Genomic DNA, 15,610 nt, shown 5'->3' with positions numbered 1-15,610 from the left:
CCCCAAAAAAAAACAAACTGAAGCCATAATTTTTTGACTCGAATACGTTCCATTCCCAGGAGGCGAACTTCTATGCAGAGGGTTTGAAGAAACTGGTGCAGAATTATAATTGCTTGGAACTGAATGGCGATTAAGTGACAATGTAAAGTAGATATGTAGTAAACTAAAACTGCAAAAAAAAAAAAAAAAAAAAAAAAAAAAAAAAAAAAAAAAAAAAAAAAAATTAAAAATCTAACCTCTTATCTACACGTCTTTTTTGAATTTTCAATCACATTATTCACATAAAAATGAATGCCACTTATAAAGTTAACTGCACAAGTCAGTAACTCTTTTCAACACGAATAAATAAATTGAAGATACTTTAAATTAAATAAATATAGTAGCGTCAGTTGTTAACAGTTTCGAAAACTAAGGCGTCGACACACAAGCAGCGTTACGAGAATTCCTTAGCATCACTGCTGCGTCATTTCTACCTCTCCCCTCCCGACAACCCCTTCCGGCCGTTACAATTATCATATAGCATATAATATATACGCTACGTACAATCTAAGAGTTTCATATAGTTGTGAATGAATAAAATGAAATACTAAATGTCTTAGATATAGCTAACATACAATAGCTTAGATAGTTTAGTTACCTACTTGATGTATCCGGACGGGTTACATTTTTTAACTCTTCCAATAGTATCTAGGTACAAACCAGCAGAAAAAGTTGTTGATATTTATTTTTGGTCTCTTCAACTAGCAGGACAAGTTGTTTAAACAATCTTTTCAGCAAACAAATTTAATTGAAATTAATATTTTCAACCCATCATTAGTGTCACGAATTGACCGTAATTTACTTTATGGTTCTACCTTTGTTTCGTTGTTACGATCGGTATGTAGCCTACGTGCATGTATTAGTTGAAACTTCCTATTAACTAATTTAAATATGTGTGATATAAATGTTAAATTTTATTTTTCATTCAATTTATAAATACTAAGTTGTGTCAAATATTACAGCCTCTAAAACTACTTAAAAGTTATAAAAATATAACCTACAAAACATTTTTCAAAATGAGGTTTTTCAAGTCGAAGTAAGTGAACGAAGAACTCGGCGCTTGCTAATTTTTTCACTTCACTTCCAGTTCGGACAGCCCTTTGTGATGTCACTTCCGGGGAGAAGTAGGTGGGGATTCCATCGAGCGAAAACAAGGGCCATGGGCAAATTATTTTTCTATATTATTTGACTAATGCACAACTATTCAAACTGTGGCCATAAAAGTAAACGTGATCTGTGTGCATCGCACTACTTGTAAGGTTCCCAGTTAATTTTGTTAACAATAGACTCGTATTTTCCATGCTACCAGGGCAAACCCACGAATTAAAAAAATAAATCTCGAAACTCAAACGAACTGAAGCCCAATCCCGACTATTTTGCCCCCCCCCCCCCCCTTTTTTTTTACCAGGGCAAACTCACGCATTAAAAAAATAAATCTCGAAACTCAAACGAACTGAAGCCCAATCCCGATTTTTTTGCCCCCCCCCCCCCTTTTGTTTACACGCCTACAACGTACATATGTATATGCATATACTTCAGGTAGATTCGGATACGGCCTTAGACTAGCAACTAATAATACAAATTTTTCACGAAACAATTCATATTAAAATTGATAGTAAAAACAATTGTTTGAACTACTCTCACCATTAAAGATGACGTGAAATTTAAAGACTAGACATGGATACATTTTTGGCTCCTAAAAAAAATATTTCTAGAGACACACACTCTCTGAAAACCAATTTCCAGGCAGGGGAAGGGAAGCAAAAATAAAATTATCGTTACGTTGACAGTGAATCGCGAAAAGGTTCGTAATGAACAAACCTATTTCCAAATAGGCAATTAAAACCACTTTATTCTTGTTTATAGATTTACTACGTAAAAATGAGATTTTGTAAATAGACAAGTAGTGTCGCTTAGTAAACTATGAAAAACAAGCACTTAAAAAATATTTCTAAAAAACAAAAAGAGCAGTGACAAATGCCGGGAGGCATAGTGAACTCAAACCCACAACTACGGTGCCAGAAAGTTCACACGCTGAAAGCAGTCTCTGAGCAGGACTACCGAAAGTGTGGACTGTGAGTCGGGAATCGGGTCCGACTCGCACGGCGGGCGGTAACACAGGGTGCGACCGGCCGCGAGGTCAACGGCAGGCCCAGGTACCGCTACGCCGCCTGCTTCTCGCTGCCCCATCCTCGACGCGGAGGTGCTCTTGGGGCTACCACTAGTCGTCAGTCTGCCCCGAGCCGAGCGCGCGCGACCATGGCAGCTACCGCGGCGGTGCTTCTGACGCTGTTGCTGGGGGCGGCGGCCGAGGAGAAGAACCCATTCCTGGAGGCGGCGCGCACCCTGCTGCAGGAGCAGATGCAAGGGGGAGGGTTCCTGCACGGGCTGATGCAGGGCGGGGGCGGCGCGGGGGGCGGCAAGCCGGACATCCTCTCCGGGCTGGGGTCCCTGCTCCAAGGCCAGCAGGAGGCCGGGGGAGCCCCCGGGGGCATAGACCCCCAGCTGGTGGGCCACTTCGTGAGCCTGTTCGCCGGCGGGCAGGACGGCGGGGAGAACAACAACGTCGACGAAAACAACAACGACGCGGGCGGCGTGGACTGGGAGGGCATCGTCGGCCTGGCGTCCAGCTTCCTGGGTCAGAAGCAGGGGGGAGGCGGGGGAGGCGGGGGAGGCGGCATGGAGGGGCTCCTGAACCTCCTGCCTATACTCCTGCAGTCGTCGTCGTCGTCGTCGTCGTCGTCCCAGAGGCAGCAGCCGGCCCGGCGCTCCGCCCCCGCGGGCTTGCCCTTCCTCGGCACGCTCCTGGAGTACTGGGACCACTTCCGCGGCTCCGAGCTGGGCCGCACCCTGTGGCGCTCCAGCGGGCTGGAGGCCACCGCCAGGCTCTTCACGGACGAGCGGGGCAACTTCCAGGCGGACAAGATCTTCAGCTCGCTGGAGAACCACAGCTTCCGGCGGCGCTGGATCAAGGGCCTGACCAGCTTCGTGGCCAGCTGGGCAGCCTACATGGCGCAGCCGGAGACGCAGGCCAGGTAGCCTACTTGACGGTCATATGTCATATTTAAAACTGGTCAGAGCGCCACAACACACATAAATTACAATCACATAACCAAGTTTATCCCTTCATCCTGTATATATTAAACCAATGTTACACGATGCTTGCTGATTTAATTAAGTACATCAAAAGATCCTGAACACAACAAAAATATCACAATACAAACAAATTAGGTCAGGTTTAGTTGATTTTTATTTTTGTACTCAATTTGCGATAGTTCATTTTTATAGCAGAAGTTATTTTTCTTTCTTTAAGTCCAGGATCTGTCGACGTACTAAATAAATACAGCAAGCATGATGTACCACAGGATCAATGTATTTAGAATCATGCCATCAGGATCATGGGATTAACTTGGGTAAGTGATAAGAAACATTTGCTGTTTCGGATGACTTAATTTTACAACTGTGACACATCGCTTGTGTTCAGTAAAGGCAGCCTGAAATAATTAATGTATATCCACCTGGTTTAATGAAAAAAAATCAGTTGAATTAATATATTTTTATTCTGGGACATTTGTTAAAGAGTGAAAAATGTTGCTATTGAAAACAATGACTGATAATGCACACTGTATATCTGTAATTACACGGGCCATATGGCCATCAGTGGTATAGACTATCACTTCTTCTTCGAGTTGTTATGGTACGTTCGGCTGTGTAGGTTTGCACATCTTGGGCTTCACCAGTTAAAAGCAATTAACAGTCCTTTTCGTTATCATTTGATTTTTTTTTTAAATCATTGAGGCGTTTGCCACGCCTCCATTAACTTCACTTTTATTATTTGTTTGTTTTAACGTCCTATTAATTTGGTAATTATTTATATCATATGTTATGATAGATTGTTTGGCACTTGGTTCATTTTCGTCCTGAAGATTGATTAAAACAAAAGCATTACGGACATTCGCGGCGCTGCGCTTGTGTGTGTTTCCGCGAGCCAACACCGCGCGGCGCTGAGCCTTATGACGTCATGGTGACGCGTTAACCTGCGGACGGTCTGCGGCTGGCGAGCAAAGAGAGACGGTGCTGACGGCTGGTGGAGTCGACTTCGGCTCGCGGGTGCAGGCGTGTTGCGCCGCTGCTAAAATGGAAAGGCTGTTCCATTCACCTACGCATCGACGAGTGCCCAGCCCGGGTTATCGTCCACCATGCTGCGCAACTACAAGTAAGCCTCGACGCAACCGCTATTAACAGCCGGACACCGGGTTGGTTTTTCAAAGAAAAACAATGAGCAGAGAGACTTGACTGATCATAAACTCAAATTCATTATCTTGCTAGTTTCTTGAATCGTAATGTGGCGAAATAAACTCTACTTCTCCTTTTTACGCTACGTGAGAATTTACGTAAACTGCAAGCCAGACTTAACACATTGCTGTGGTGCGGGATGTGAGACTCGCATAATTACGTCGAAACGAGAGTCCGGTTTGACCAAAACATTGGGAATTGTGCCTAAACAACAGTTATAGACAATTACGTCATCCAGGATTGTAATCAACGGACCTGTTAGGGAAAAACTAATGCTTTCTAAATATTTGTATAATTACCCGTAATATAGTGTTTATAATATGTGATTACTTTAGATGTCCTTTTCTTTAATGCGAGATCTAGATCTTCTGCAGATTTGTGTAAATGGTTCTGTATTTCAATGTACCAAGCCGATGCCAAGCGGAAATATTAAATAGTAAACAGGCAGTGATGTTTTCAATTATTATCCAGGTCATTCTTTTTTGCCTAGGGACCGTACTTCTCACTGCATTTAGTTGGTACTCCCTTCTGCGATCTCCGACTTTAAACTCGAGCGCCTTAAGTAAGGCCTCATCATCAATAGAAAAAAAAACCCAATGCCTGTTACCGGCAGAGCAAATAAACATAATTATATATTCTTCATGAATAGAGTCAGTTAGTGAGCAGATGAAAGTAGCTTTAAAGTCTTGATTCCTTGTTCAAAGTGAAATATTTGAACTGGTGGCCCCTAATATAATTAATTTTGTTTTATGGAAACTAGGAAAGGTAAGTATACATATGTCTATTGTCCTATTTCTGGTGATAGCCCCGAGGTTATGGGCAAGTAGAAATACCATGTTGGAAAGTCAATTCTCAGAAACAAGGGGAGAACTCTTTTCACCCAAAATTTATCACCATGCAGTGGCAGCCATAGACTTAGTGACTTGAAATGGGTTTAACTCCTTAACAATAGAAAAATGTATCACCTTGTTCAAAATGTGATAAAATAAACAATAATTCTAGCATAGAATAATTATCGTTTCCCCTCTTATCGCCTTGTTATGTACTAGAGCCATTTCATATTTCTTTGCTTATGTAAACTGTTAATTATACAAAAAATCTGAGTGAGTCCTTCAGCACTCGCCAGGGATGTGTAACAACTAACCTCGGTAATGAGCAAATTCACAAGTTCTCATGTTGCAAATACACTTATAATAAGAAACTCTGACATAAAATTTAATGCAGAATTATTCAAATAATGCTGAGCGTGATAAATATACTCAAATTGTGTTTTAAAATACATTTCTTGATGCAGTAGCACATAGTTTCTGTACCTGCTGCCAGAATTTGTTGCCGGAGCAGTTACGTCAACTGTCAAATCATTCAATTTGCAGAGCAAAAAGTTAAACTATATAATAAAACCATTTTGATAAAAGTGAAAAAGATTCGAAAAAATACTAAATCCTGGGCTGTGAACCTGTTTTTCGACAATACATTTAGTTAAAACACTTTTTATCATAAATTCACTAAAAAATTAATATTATTAACTTTTCCTTAAGGCTTTGAGAACTTTAGTTTGCGCCATCCGCCAGAGATGGCAGCAACCGTGGTTACACATTTCCGTTCCATGCGACTTCCAGCCCATTCAAGAAATTACTGTATATAGAGAGCAAAGATGTTACACATTAAAAAAATTTCATTGTAATATATTTTTAATGAGTGCATTTTCAGTTGTAATGCTATGATGGTCCGACCCATCTCCGAGATAATCACATCATCATCCGATGATCGTTTTAATTTGCTTATCAAGGTGCTTGCAATGGCTGTAATGCTAAGTTATTTGTTGTCCTTAAACTGCTCAAACAGGATTGGAAAACCCATGATAATACTGGCTTCGAACTGGAGCCTGGCCGGACTTATCCGATGCCTCCAGCTTGGCTGGAGAGTTAATGATTTCAGAGGTACATTGGGAATACTCTGGGGAAAAAAAAAAGATCCAAAAAAGCCTGCTTCATGTCAAACTCTGTACCAAACATCCCAGCGAAGTTGGGAAAACCAATTGCAAAATATCGGTGGAGGCAGTGTGTTATTTTGGGTGATGCAATTTCAAATTTGCAATTTCAACTGTGTGAGAATCCCGCGGTACCTATGGCTATTAATGTAGATCCATATGTTAGTGTGTTTGAGGCAAAAACGTTTTTTTCGAATACACGTGTTGAAATTAAATTTTTTTTATATTAAATTCCCCCCCTCTACCCCCCCTGAACATTGATTTGAACCCTCCAATGTTTCCTTGGAAAAGGATACGTGGTTAAATCACTTCACTGATGTGCCGCAGTGTCAATCGTGCCAGTGTTTTAAGATTCTGCGGGGAAAAAAAAATCACATGGTTGTCGTCTATAGGTACTTGGGGACGTTCCAAATGATGGCGAACAACTTCCTGAAGGCGCAGGGCTATCACAAGGGGGCGCTGTTCGACCCCGCGCGGCCCGCCGACTCGCTCAGCCACCTGGCCAACGCCGTCTTCAAGCGGCAGTTTGGCCTCAAGGTCAACTCTGCGACCTACATCAAGCCAGCGGTGGCCTACGTGCAGGTGAGGGCACATCCGATGTCGCTGCACTGGAATCTGTGTGCGCTAGCTGACCTTACGCATTACGTTCCTTGACGCCACTGGGAAAAAATTGTAAAATTGGTAGAGACAAATGTGTTCATTATAATATTTTTAATTCTTTAATTATTATTATTATTATTTGAGTAACTGCCAACAGTCTTGACCTTCAATATTACATAAAATAATACATAATACACACATAATAGTACATGTAGACAGTTACAAAAAAAAATACCACGTAAACAACAAAATATGTTAAAACAAACACACGATAAAGACAAAAAAAAAGTCCTAAACAAAGGAAACAAAGAGCAACGTTATCAATTTTAAATTAATTCTAACTATTGAATGAAATAACAATAATAAAATATTTACTTAAAGTAGTTATATTAACTGCATAAAAATTAAGATCTCAAATGTGTTTCATTGAGATAAAATAATAATAAATTGCTTTTAGCCAGCACTAAAAAATCAAGGGGCTTACGCATTCGTGGGGGGAGGGGGGAGAAATGGGTGAAACACGTACCACCCCCTCCCCCAGAAATATTAAATAAATCTATCATTCTCACCGAGAAATGAAAAGAATTTGAAAGCAAACAGCAGGAAAAGTAGTTTCATCCCCCCTCCTCCTTCACGAAATGTAATTCTGCGTGCACCGCTGCTAAAAATATGTCAGAAGTTTTTGGAAGAGTTCTTTAAGTAGAACGTGACGTTTATCAGTATTTTTTAAATGAAAATTGTAATAATTTAAAAGATGTAATGTTGGCCACTAAGTATTTATTTATGGTTGTAACTAAATATTGTGATGTTGCCTAATGGCATTTGAAAATCATGTCTGCAGCATTGATGTAATTTATAATTTAAAAAAAATTATTCAAAATTTAATTTTTAAAAAGGAAAGCTAAGAGCTCACTAAATGTATGGTACAGAACCTTCAAGGCAAGAGCCGAATTCATAGTTTTGAAAATCTTTAACAAAACTATGCACTAGAATGATAAAATTGAGTTTATCAAACCTTGAATGTGTGGGTTAATGGGTACCTACATTCTAGTGGGCATTATACTTAATGGCTATAAATTAAATAAATTTTATTTTACTTTTGTTAAATTATCATGAAATAATTATACATTACTATTATAATTATAGCTTAAGATTATTACCACAAAACATCCAAAAATTTCTTTAGTTACAATAAAAAAAAGTAAAATGAGGCATATGTTAGGAATCGACAAAAGGATGAAAAGGTTAAAATTCAAATATAAAGAAAACTTTCTCATATAATAATTTGTGTGTTGCTTATACTGGAAGCATCCGGGCTACGGCCCTGGGCCGGAGCAGTTGAGCTGACGTGGGACGGCCGTCGTGTTGGCAGGACGTGTTCAGGCTGGGCCAGAGCAAGGGCGTGGGCCTGTCGCACCTGACGCCGCAGGAGATGGAGAGCAGGATGGCGGACGCGCTCAACGGCGAGGTGATCGAGCCGGTACTGCGCGTGTGGCGTGCCTACCGTTTTAGCCTGCGCCAGCCGCGGTGCGACCGCTACGTCATCTGCACCATCAACAGCGCGGCAGGTGCCGGCGAGGGCATCAAGCCCGGCGTCACCAAGCTGTCCAGGTGACCAGACACCCCGCGCACGCTCGCCTGAGCGTTGGCCCCCCGCCGTACCGTCCAACCTTGTTGAGTCAGACCCGAAACCAGTCATCGTAACTAGTACTTCAACCAGAACCGAGACTGTCCTTTGAGGGAGGATATCATCACGTTCGGGAATAGGAAAAAGTCTGCTGGAGCCAAGTCAAGACTGAAAACGGGGTTGGGGGATTGTTGCGATGCTGTTTATCAGGTAGTCGGTGACCTTGGATCAGTTGTGACTGGGTGCGTTGTCGCGACGCAATTTCTAATTTCCTGGTTGATGGCCGGCTCACCAGGTTGACCCTTCCTTCTCTTCAGTCTTTTAAGCACTTCTAGGTAAAAAGCACCATTCACTGTCTGCCCCTCAGGGTCAAATTCATAGTGGACTACCTACCCCCTTGGCATCAAAGAAAATGATGAGCGTGGCTTTCACTCTGGAATTGCTCATTCAAGCCTTTTTTTGGATGAGTTGATGCCAAAGTGAGCCGTTTGGAACTTTGCTGCTTTATTTCCGGGTTGTATTCGAATATCCGAGTTTGATCTCCCATGCTTACACTGTTCAAAAAGCCGGGGCCGTATTCAACGCGTCGCAGAAGGTCTTCGCAAGTAGACACACGCCTCTGCTTTTAGTCGTCCATCAAGACCTTCGGGACGGGTTTCGCGCGGATCTTTCGCATCGCCAAAAATTTCAGTGATAATAGTGTGCACTGTCATCTTATCACTGCCAATTTCATCTGTGACCATGTGCAGACTTAACTGACGGTCTGAATTCTGCATTTCACGCACACATTGCACATTGTGGTTGGTTCTTGACGTTGACGGCCGTCCAGTGCGAGGCTCGTCCTTCACAATCTCTCTGCCATCTTTGAAGAGCTTGTGCTACTTAAAAACTACAGTTTGTGACATTCCTTTATCCTTGAGCACATGACAAACCATGCCCAATGTCTCCGTACCCAATTTACCCAGCCCGATACAAAATTTGATGGCGTACCGCTGTTCAATCGTTCACTGCATTTTGCGCTTGCACAGTGACTTTACAGGGTTTCACCAAAAAAACACAATCTAGGGGGTTGTCCATTAATCATGTAATGTTTTTTTAACAAATTTTTAACCCCCACCTCCCCCCTAGTGATTTGTGGTGAGGTTTCAGACTAGCCACCCCCCCCCCCCCTTCCCCAATAAATCACATGTATTTTTTTGGTACAAAATATTTTTAAAAATTTCAGAATATTATCTTTAAATAAAGGTATAATCTAATTTAATTCTGTAAAATTAAGCACAGTGATAAAAATGTTCAGACACACATTAAGGTTGCAGGTTTATTCTCACTGGCATAAATAAAGGAAAGGCTTATATGTGATTTACGCATGTATTCGGCACCAAAATCAGTTTTACTGGGGACTGGCAAGCCGAGCTGGGTGGTTAATGTTGCGGCGGGCGGGGATATTGTTGCCTGGCTACGGCAAGTCAAGGTCACGCGTCGCTTTTCGGTTTAGTAGAAATCGTGCAAAAAAATAAATACATGATATCTCTCAACACCCCCCCCCTCCCCCCTTGTGATATTTCGTGATTTTTCCCAACCCACCTCCCCCCTCCCTTTCGAGCCTCACGTGATTAACGGACGATCCCTAGCTTGAAAAAACGCTCACAGACTTGGTGCGTGTTAAAGGTCACACCCCCCACCACAGAGCCTGCATGGTGCAAGCATGCTGCAACATACAATAACATCAGGAAAAATATTGTTCCCGATACTTTTTATACAAACCTCTCTGCGGACCCACCAAATGAGGAATTAGCTGGCATACCTATAATTGCTCTTTTGATCATGAACGGCCTAGTTGGACTGCAGCTAAATAAGACCTGCTTGAACCTCAATACAAAACAACCTGCGCATATCTCCTTGAGCTAGTCAGTGAGTAATAATATATGTCCAGAAACAGGTCAGAGCAGAACGGCTGCCCTTGTAGTGCGGCCACAAACTGTCTGCAAAAGACCACAGTGCGCCTCCATTCTTACATGTTTAAATACACTCTAGGGTAGGTGAATTTGGTAATCCCAAATATACTTGTGAATGAAATAATTCATGAAGCCTCCCCCTCCACCCACATGAACTGAAATATCTTACGGCAAAGAATAAAAAGAAAGATAAAGATGACAGAAGGGTTTTCTGGGAAGCCCCGAAGTATTATGTTAAAGCATGAGTTAAAAAAAATCTTCTGAGCAGTGGTTAAATATTATTAAATGCAGGAATTCAATTTCCTTTATTTTTCAAGCATCACCAATTTTGCACGATTCTCAACAACCATACAGTAGGTACCAAAATGAACTTTTATAGTTTCATAAGCTGCCTTTACTTTATATAACATTACAAAAGTTTTTTCCTATTTTTGTGAACACCTCACTTGGAACACAAAGCAAAACTTCTTGGGTCTCCCTTTGAAAAACTAATTTCAAAGATAAAATAAAAGGCCAGCCATTTGAACAGTGACGTTCGCAAACCCGTCTCTTTCAAGGCAGGGCACTACTTACTGCCTTCCATACGTGCAAATCTTGTCACGGCAAACAACATTTCTCCCATCCCCACCTTCTAAATTCTATTTATGTATTGATAACCAAGTTTTTTAATCTCTTTTTCAAGCTACGCAACACATTTAATGGTTTCTTTTTTTCTCTCCACAATTTATCTCTTTCGTTCTCATGTATTCCAACAAAATACACCACTCTCTTTGCACAGAAGAGGAATGGATAATCACCAAGGTCGAGACAAAGCTTTCAGGACAATCTCTATGGGGTTAGAAATCTGTATGGAGGCTAGGAGAAATTATTGTGGAACTTTTTAGTCCATTTTAAAAAACTTGATGTATGAAAAAAAAAAAAAATGTATAAAATTATTTTGCACATTTTCGTCTTGTGTGAGTAACACTTCGCAATGTTTCAAGTTTCAAGTCTCTAGCTCGTCGGGAAGTTAGTTTAAAATTAATTGAAAAAATTTGTACAGAACAGACAGTCCCGCTGCTTGAGTCTTTGACAGCAATAATCACTTGTGTGACTGGGATATGCTATCTTAATGGTCTTCGTTGCTGGCCCACAGCTTGGTGGCATCGTGGTTCCTGTCCGGACAGACGGGCACGCCGTTCTGGAAGCTGTACAATGCCGCTACGGAGGGGCACAACTGCCAGGTGAGACCTCCACCAATCGCCAACTACTACTTCATTAACAATACGAATACGTAGGGGCTGGAAAAATGATCACCTTGCTATAGATGCTATTTTTGCTCATTTTCTAATAAACCTTTTTTTTTAAAGCTTAATTATTTTAAAAACATTCATTAAAAAAAAACCCTTTATTAAAACTACATAACTGCATACACTTTCAATTGACAGTTTTCAAAAAAATGTGTTACAAAATTAGGGGTGTGCGCAAATATTTGTAAATTCGAATAGTTGTGAATAGCAGTTAATATACTATTCGCATTCGGAGGTCTAATATAAAAAAATAAAAATTGTGAATATTTATAAGCAAATGTGTTTAGTTTCTAGTGGTTCAAAGTGATTAATTTTTCCACCAAATTTTAATGTTGTTTCTAATTTACCAATACAGTTGTATTAATGTGTATCGGAATGCATGTCCAACCAGTATATTCAGAGAAATTAAAATGAACATCTTAATTAAATCAACATGCCACGATAGCTTAACGGTAGTAAATAAACATCACACCATTTCCAAATGAAACGTTAGCAGGAATGCCACCAGCAACACCTACCGTATTGTTTTATGAATGTTTACTGTAAGTAAATAAATATTCAAAACATTTGAGTTTAACTATTTCTGAATTTCTTTTGATTAACACAGTTAATCACAGAGTTTTGTCTGTCACCGCTATTTGAGGTTTCAATGAAATTAATTTCCCGTTGTCCGCACTAATTTTTTTTAACCATTTGGTATTTTGGTTACCAAACAGAACAACAACAATAAAGTCTTCCATCTTTCATGTCATCTTATGATGAAAATATGTACGTAGTTTGCTACCATGTAAAAAATGATATGAACTGAACCATTTGTAATAGTTTCGTTGATTACAGGAAAAAATATCTATGAAAATTAGCTGCAGTACATGGATTCAGACATAATATTTATTTATGCATGTTGTCAGCCATTGTCCTTGAGTCCAGAATAGGCCTAACTTCCGTTGTGTTCGTTAAAAACCTAAAGCCAGAGATTTATATTTTTTAAATGAAGTTCATTACCATTAGCAGATACTGGAAAAAGTGGTGGAGATTCACGTTTTAAGACTGTGAAACGTGACAAACCAAATACATCTCAAAAAAATTGTGGAATCTTTCACTTCTATACCAGCAACAAGCAAAGGGCAGAATGTTAAACATGCCACTTATTTTCTGACTGATAACTCCAAACAGGTAGCCTATTTGAAATTATACTTGACACTTTTTTGAACATGTATTTCTGATTAATATATCCAAGGTTACTATTTTATTTTTTCATTTATTTCAATTCACAATTCACTTGAAGTAACACCAAACAATTTTTAAAATTTGTCAATTTGTTTAGCTAATTATTATAGCACATTTAAGAAAAATATTCTGATACTATGGTGTCTATTTTCTTTTAAATTAAGTTTCAAGAACAGCAAATGTTGCTGTATAAATGAATTTAGCCTTGCTACCCAAATGTTTATCTGCGAGTGTTGTTTATTTTGTTGTATTTTGTATGGTAATACACCAAAGCAAAATATGATATCTATTCGACTTTGAAACTATTCGCATTCAATAAGAAAATGTTACTATTCGATTCAAAAATATTTGACCACCAAAATCCACTATTCGCACACACCTATACAAAATGTATTGTTTTACACTTGGAAAGAGACAACCTTGTCTTGTAGACTTTGTGATCTAACTCTCCTTATATTCCTACTTTTCAGTTTTCCCGGGACACACGTACATGTATGATTACCTTTTTTTTTAAAGTGTGTTTGTCACCTAAGGTTGATTTTATCACCACTTCAGTTAATACAAAAACTCCACACGCCCTTGAGTTTGTGTTTTGTCAAATTGCTGATAGTCTTTGTATTATTAGTTACTTTTTAGTGCTAAAAGGTGTTTATGCATGTTCCTCCCGCCCACAGGTACAGTACCCTGTCGACTGCGATGAATTCCACGCCGAGGACATCAGAGCGACCACCGAATACGCCCACAGCGAACTGTGATCTCGGGATTACGAATGGGGAAGGAGGGGAAGGGGGGAACACACGCGAGATGGGCTGCAAGTCCATCGCAAATGCTTCACGTCGACAAAAACAAGCCTGCGCACGCGCGCTACTCGGTGACGGGCATGTGGCAGCTTGCGGACAACTCGAGACGAACGAACAGCCGCACGTTATGTCCGTAGTTTTGGGCGACAAGGGTTCCTGCGGTGATGAAAATCGGTAACTTAGGACCACGTGTTGGGTCCTAGTACTGACATCACTTAATAATAATAATAAAAAAAAACTGTGAAAATATTACTTCTCTCAATCTACTTGATTTCTTTTGCACAGTTGTCGTATTTCTTTATTTCATAATGAAAGAAAAAGAAAATTAAATACATCATAACTTCACTGTCAATATGAAATGAGGTAGTCATTAATTGGTGCAGATATGAAGAAAAAAAAATTCTTGAAAGAAGCTGTCAAACCATTTAAGGAACCCCAGAACCTAAATTATAATAAACACACGTGTGAATCAAGTGAGATGAGGTACATCAGAAAACATATTAAAATGACTGTTAGCTTGTACTTAAAAATTTTATACGCAAGTGACGAATAAAACTTATACTGTTAAATTTGTGTATTGATGTTTTTTTATTATACTATTACATAAATGTGAATGTTTTTAAGGTTGTGTGTTTGTTTCTGTCACATCTTTGCTGCAGACCTGAATGTGATAAAATTTGGTACTGAGGTGTATATCATTACATCATTTTATGTCTGCCAAGCAAAACATGTACAGCCAAGAATTATGCTGTGGTTACTCCATAAGCAAGCAATATGGTCTGAACACCATCCCAAGATACACACTAATGAGTAGGCAAAACATTGGTTTATCCATATTTTTGCCAGTACAAGAAATTAACGGTATTTGTAAGGTTTGTGACTTTTTTGTATAAGTTGTTTACAGGCATATTTTCGAGTGATCTACAAGAATAAAATGAAATAATGAGTTTTGAAGCGGTTTGTAGTATGCAGATCAAGTTGTGTCGATGTGTTTATGTTTACTTGGAAGAAAAATGTCATCAGTGTCATATGTATCCATGATGGCGATTGTCCACGGGAACTTGTCACGTGTTTGCAGGCATGGTAGATGTTAACTACAAATATTCTCTACTGCGCTGTAGCCTAAACCTGCTCTATGTCTATACCTACTTACTCTACGAATGATCGAATGATTCACTTTGTAGAAATGGAACTGACATAATCATATAAAATTTAAGATATTTGTACATTTACATGAAAACAACTGTATCGCTGCAAGAAAATGTTTCAGTAATACTGGGTTCCAATTCTTGCCTGGGCATTCATGCTTTGTTATCCCAGTACCTACAGTAGTTAAAAGTTATTTGTAAAACATTCTCTGAATAGCTTTCCAGTATTACCTGTGCACATTAATACACATAATAAGCTAAATAAAGTCCTGTTGTGGAATATTCAATTATATTTTCCATGGTTAAAATTTTTTTTTTGTATTTATAAAAAGATCAAAGTAAAAATTTAAAATTATCTGCCGATTTTCATAGCTGTAACAAGAAATTAGGCCTGGACGAATATCAATTTTTTTTTATTAGAACGAAATACGAATACAAATGCCAAATTATTATTGAAAATGAATATTGAATTCAAATAGTAAGAATGAGGATTGGAATGTCACTAAAAATTTTTTTTCCTTGTCGTGTACCTTTTTATTTGCCTCATTCCCCAGAACCACCTACTCTAAATACTAACCTACAAAATTTTTGCAAACTGCAAAATACAGCAAAATTCTACCAATTTCACAGGAAATATTT

General features: G+C 39.4%; 1 protein-coding gene across 1 annotated transcript; it reads left to right on the top strand.

Moving 5' to 3' along the window:
• Nucleotides 1–2,262: 2,262 nt before the first annotated feature.
• Nucleotides 2,263–14,803, top strand: LOC134536856 (uncharacterized). Its single transcript, XM_063376883.1, has 5 exons — nt 2,263–3,074; nt 6,718–6,907; nt 8,298–8,536; nt 11,643–11,730; nt 13,698–14,803. Exons 1-5 carry the CDS (start codon nt 2,299–2,301, stop codon nt 13,776–13,778), a joined length of 1,374 nt encoding a protein of 457 aa, XP_063232953.1. The 5' UTR covers nt 2,263–2,298; the 3' UTR covers nt 13,779–14,803.
• Nucleotides 14,804–15,610: the final 807 nt, after the last annotated feature.

The sequence above is a fragment of the Bacillus rossius genome, chromosome 11 (genome assembly GCF_032445375.1).
Source record: "Bacillus rossius redtenbacheri isolate Brsri chromosome 11, Brsri_v3, whole genome shotgun sequence".
Taxonomy (NCBI): Eukaryota; Metazoa; Arthropoda; class Insecta; order Phasmatodea; family Bacillidae; genus Bacillus; species Bacillus rossius.
Note: the sequence above shows the minus strand (reverse complement) of the source record. Positions and strands in the feature narration are given on the sequence as shown.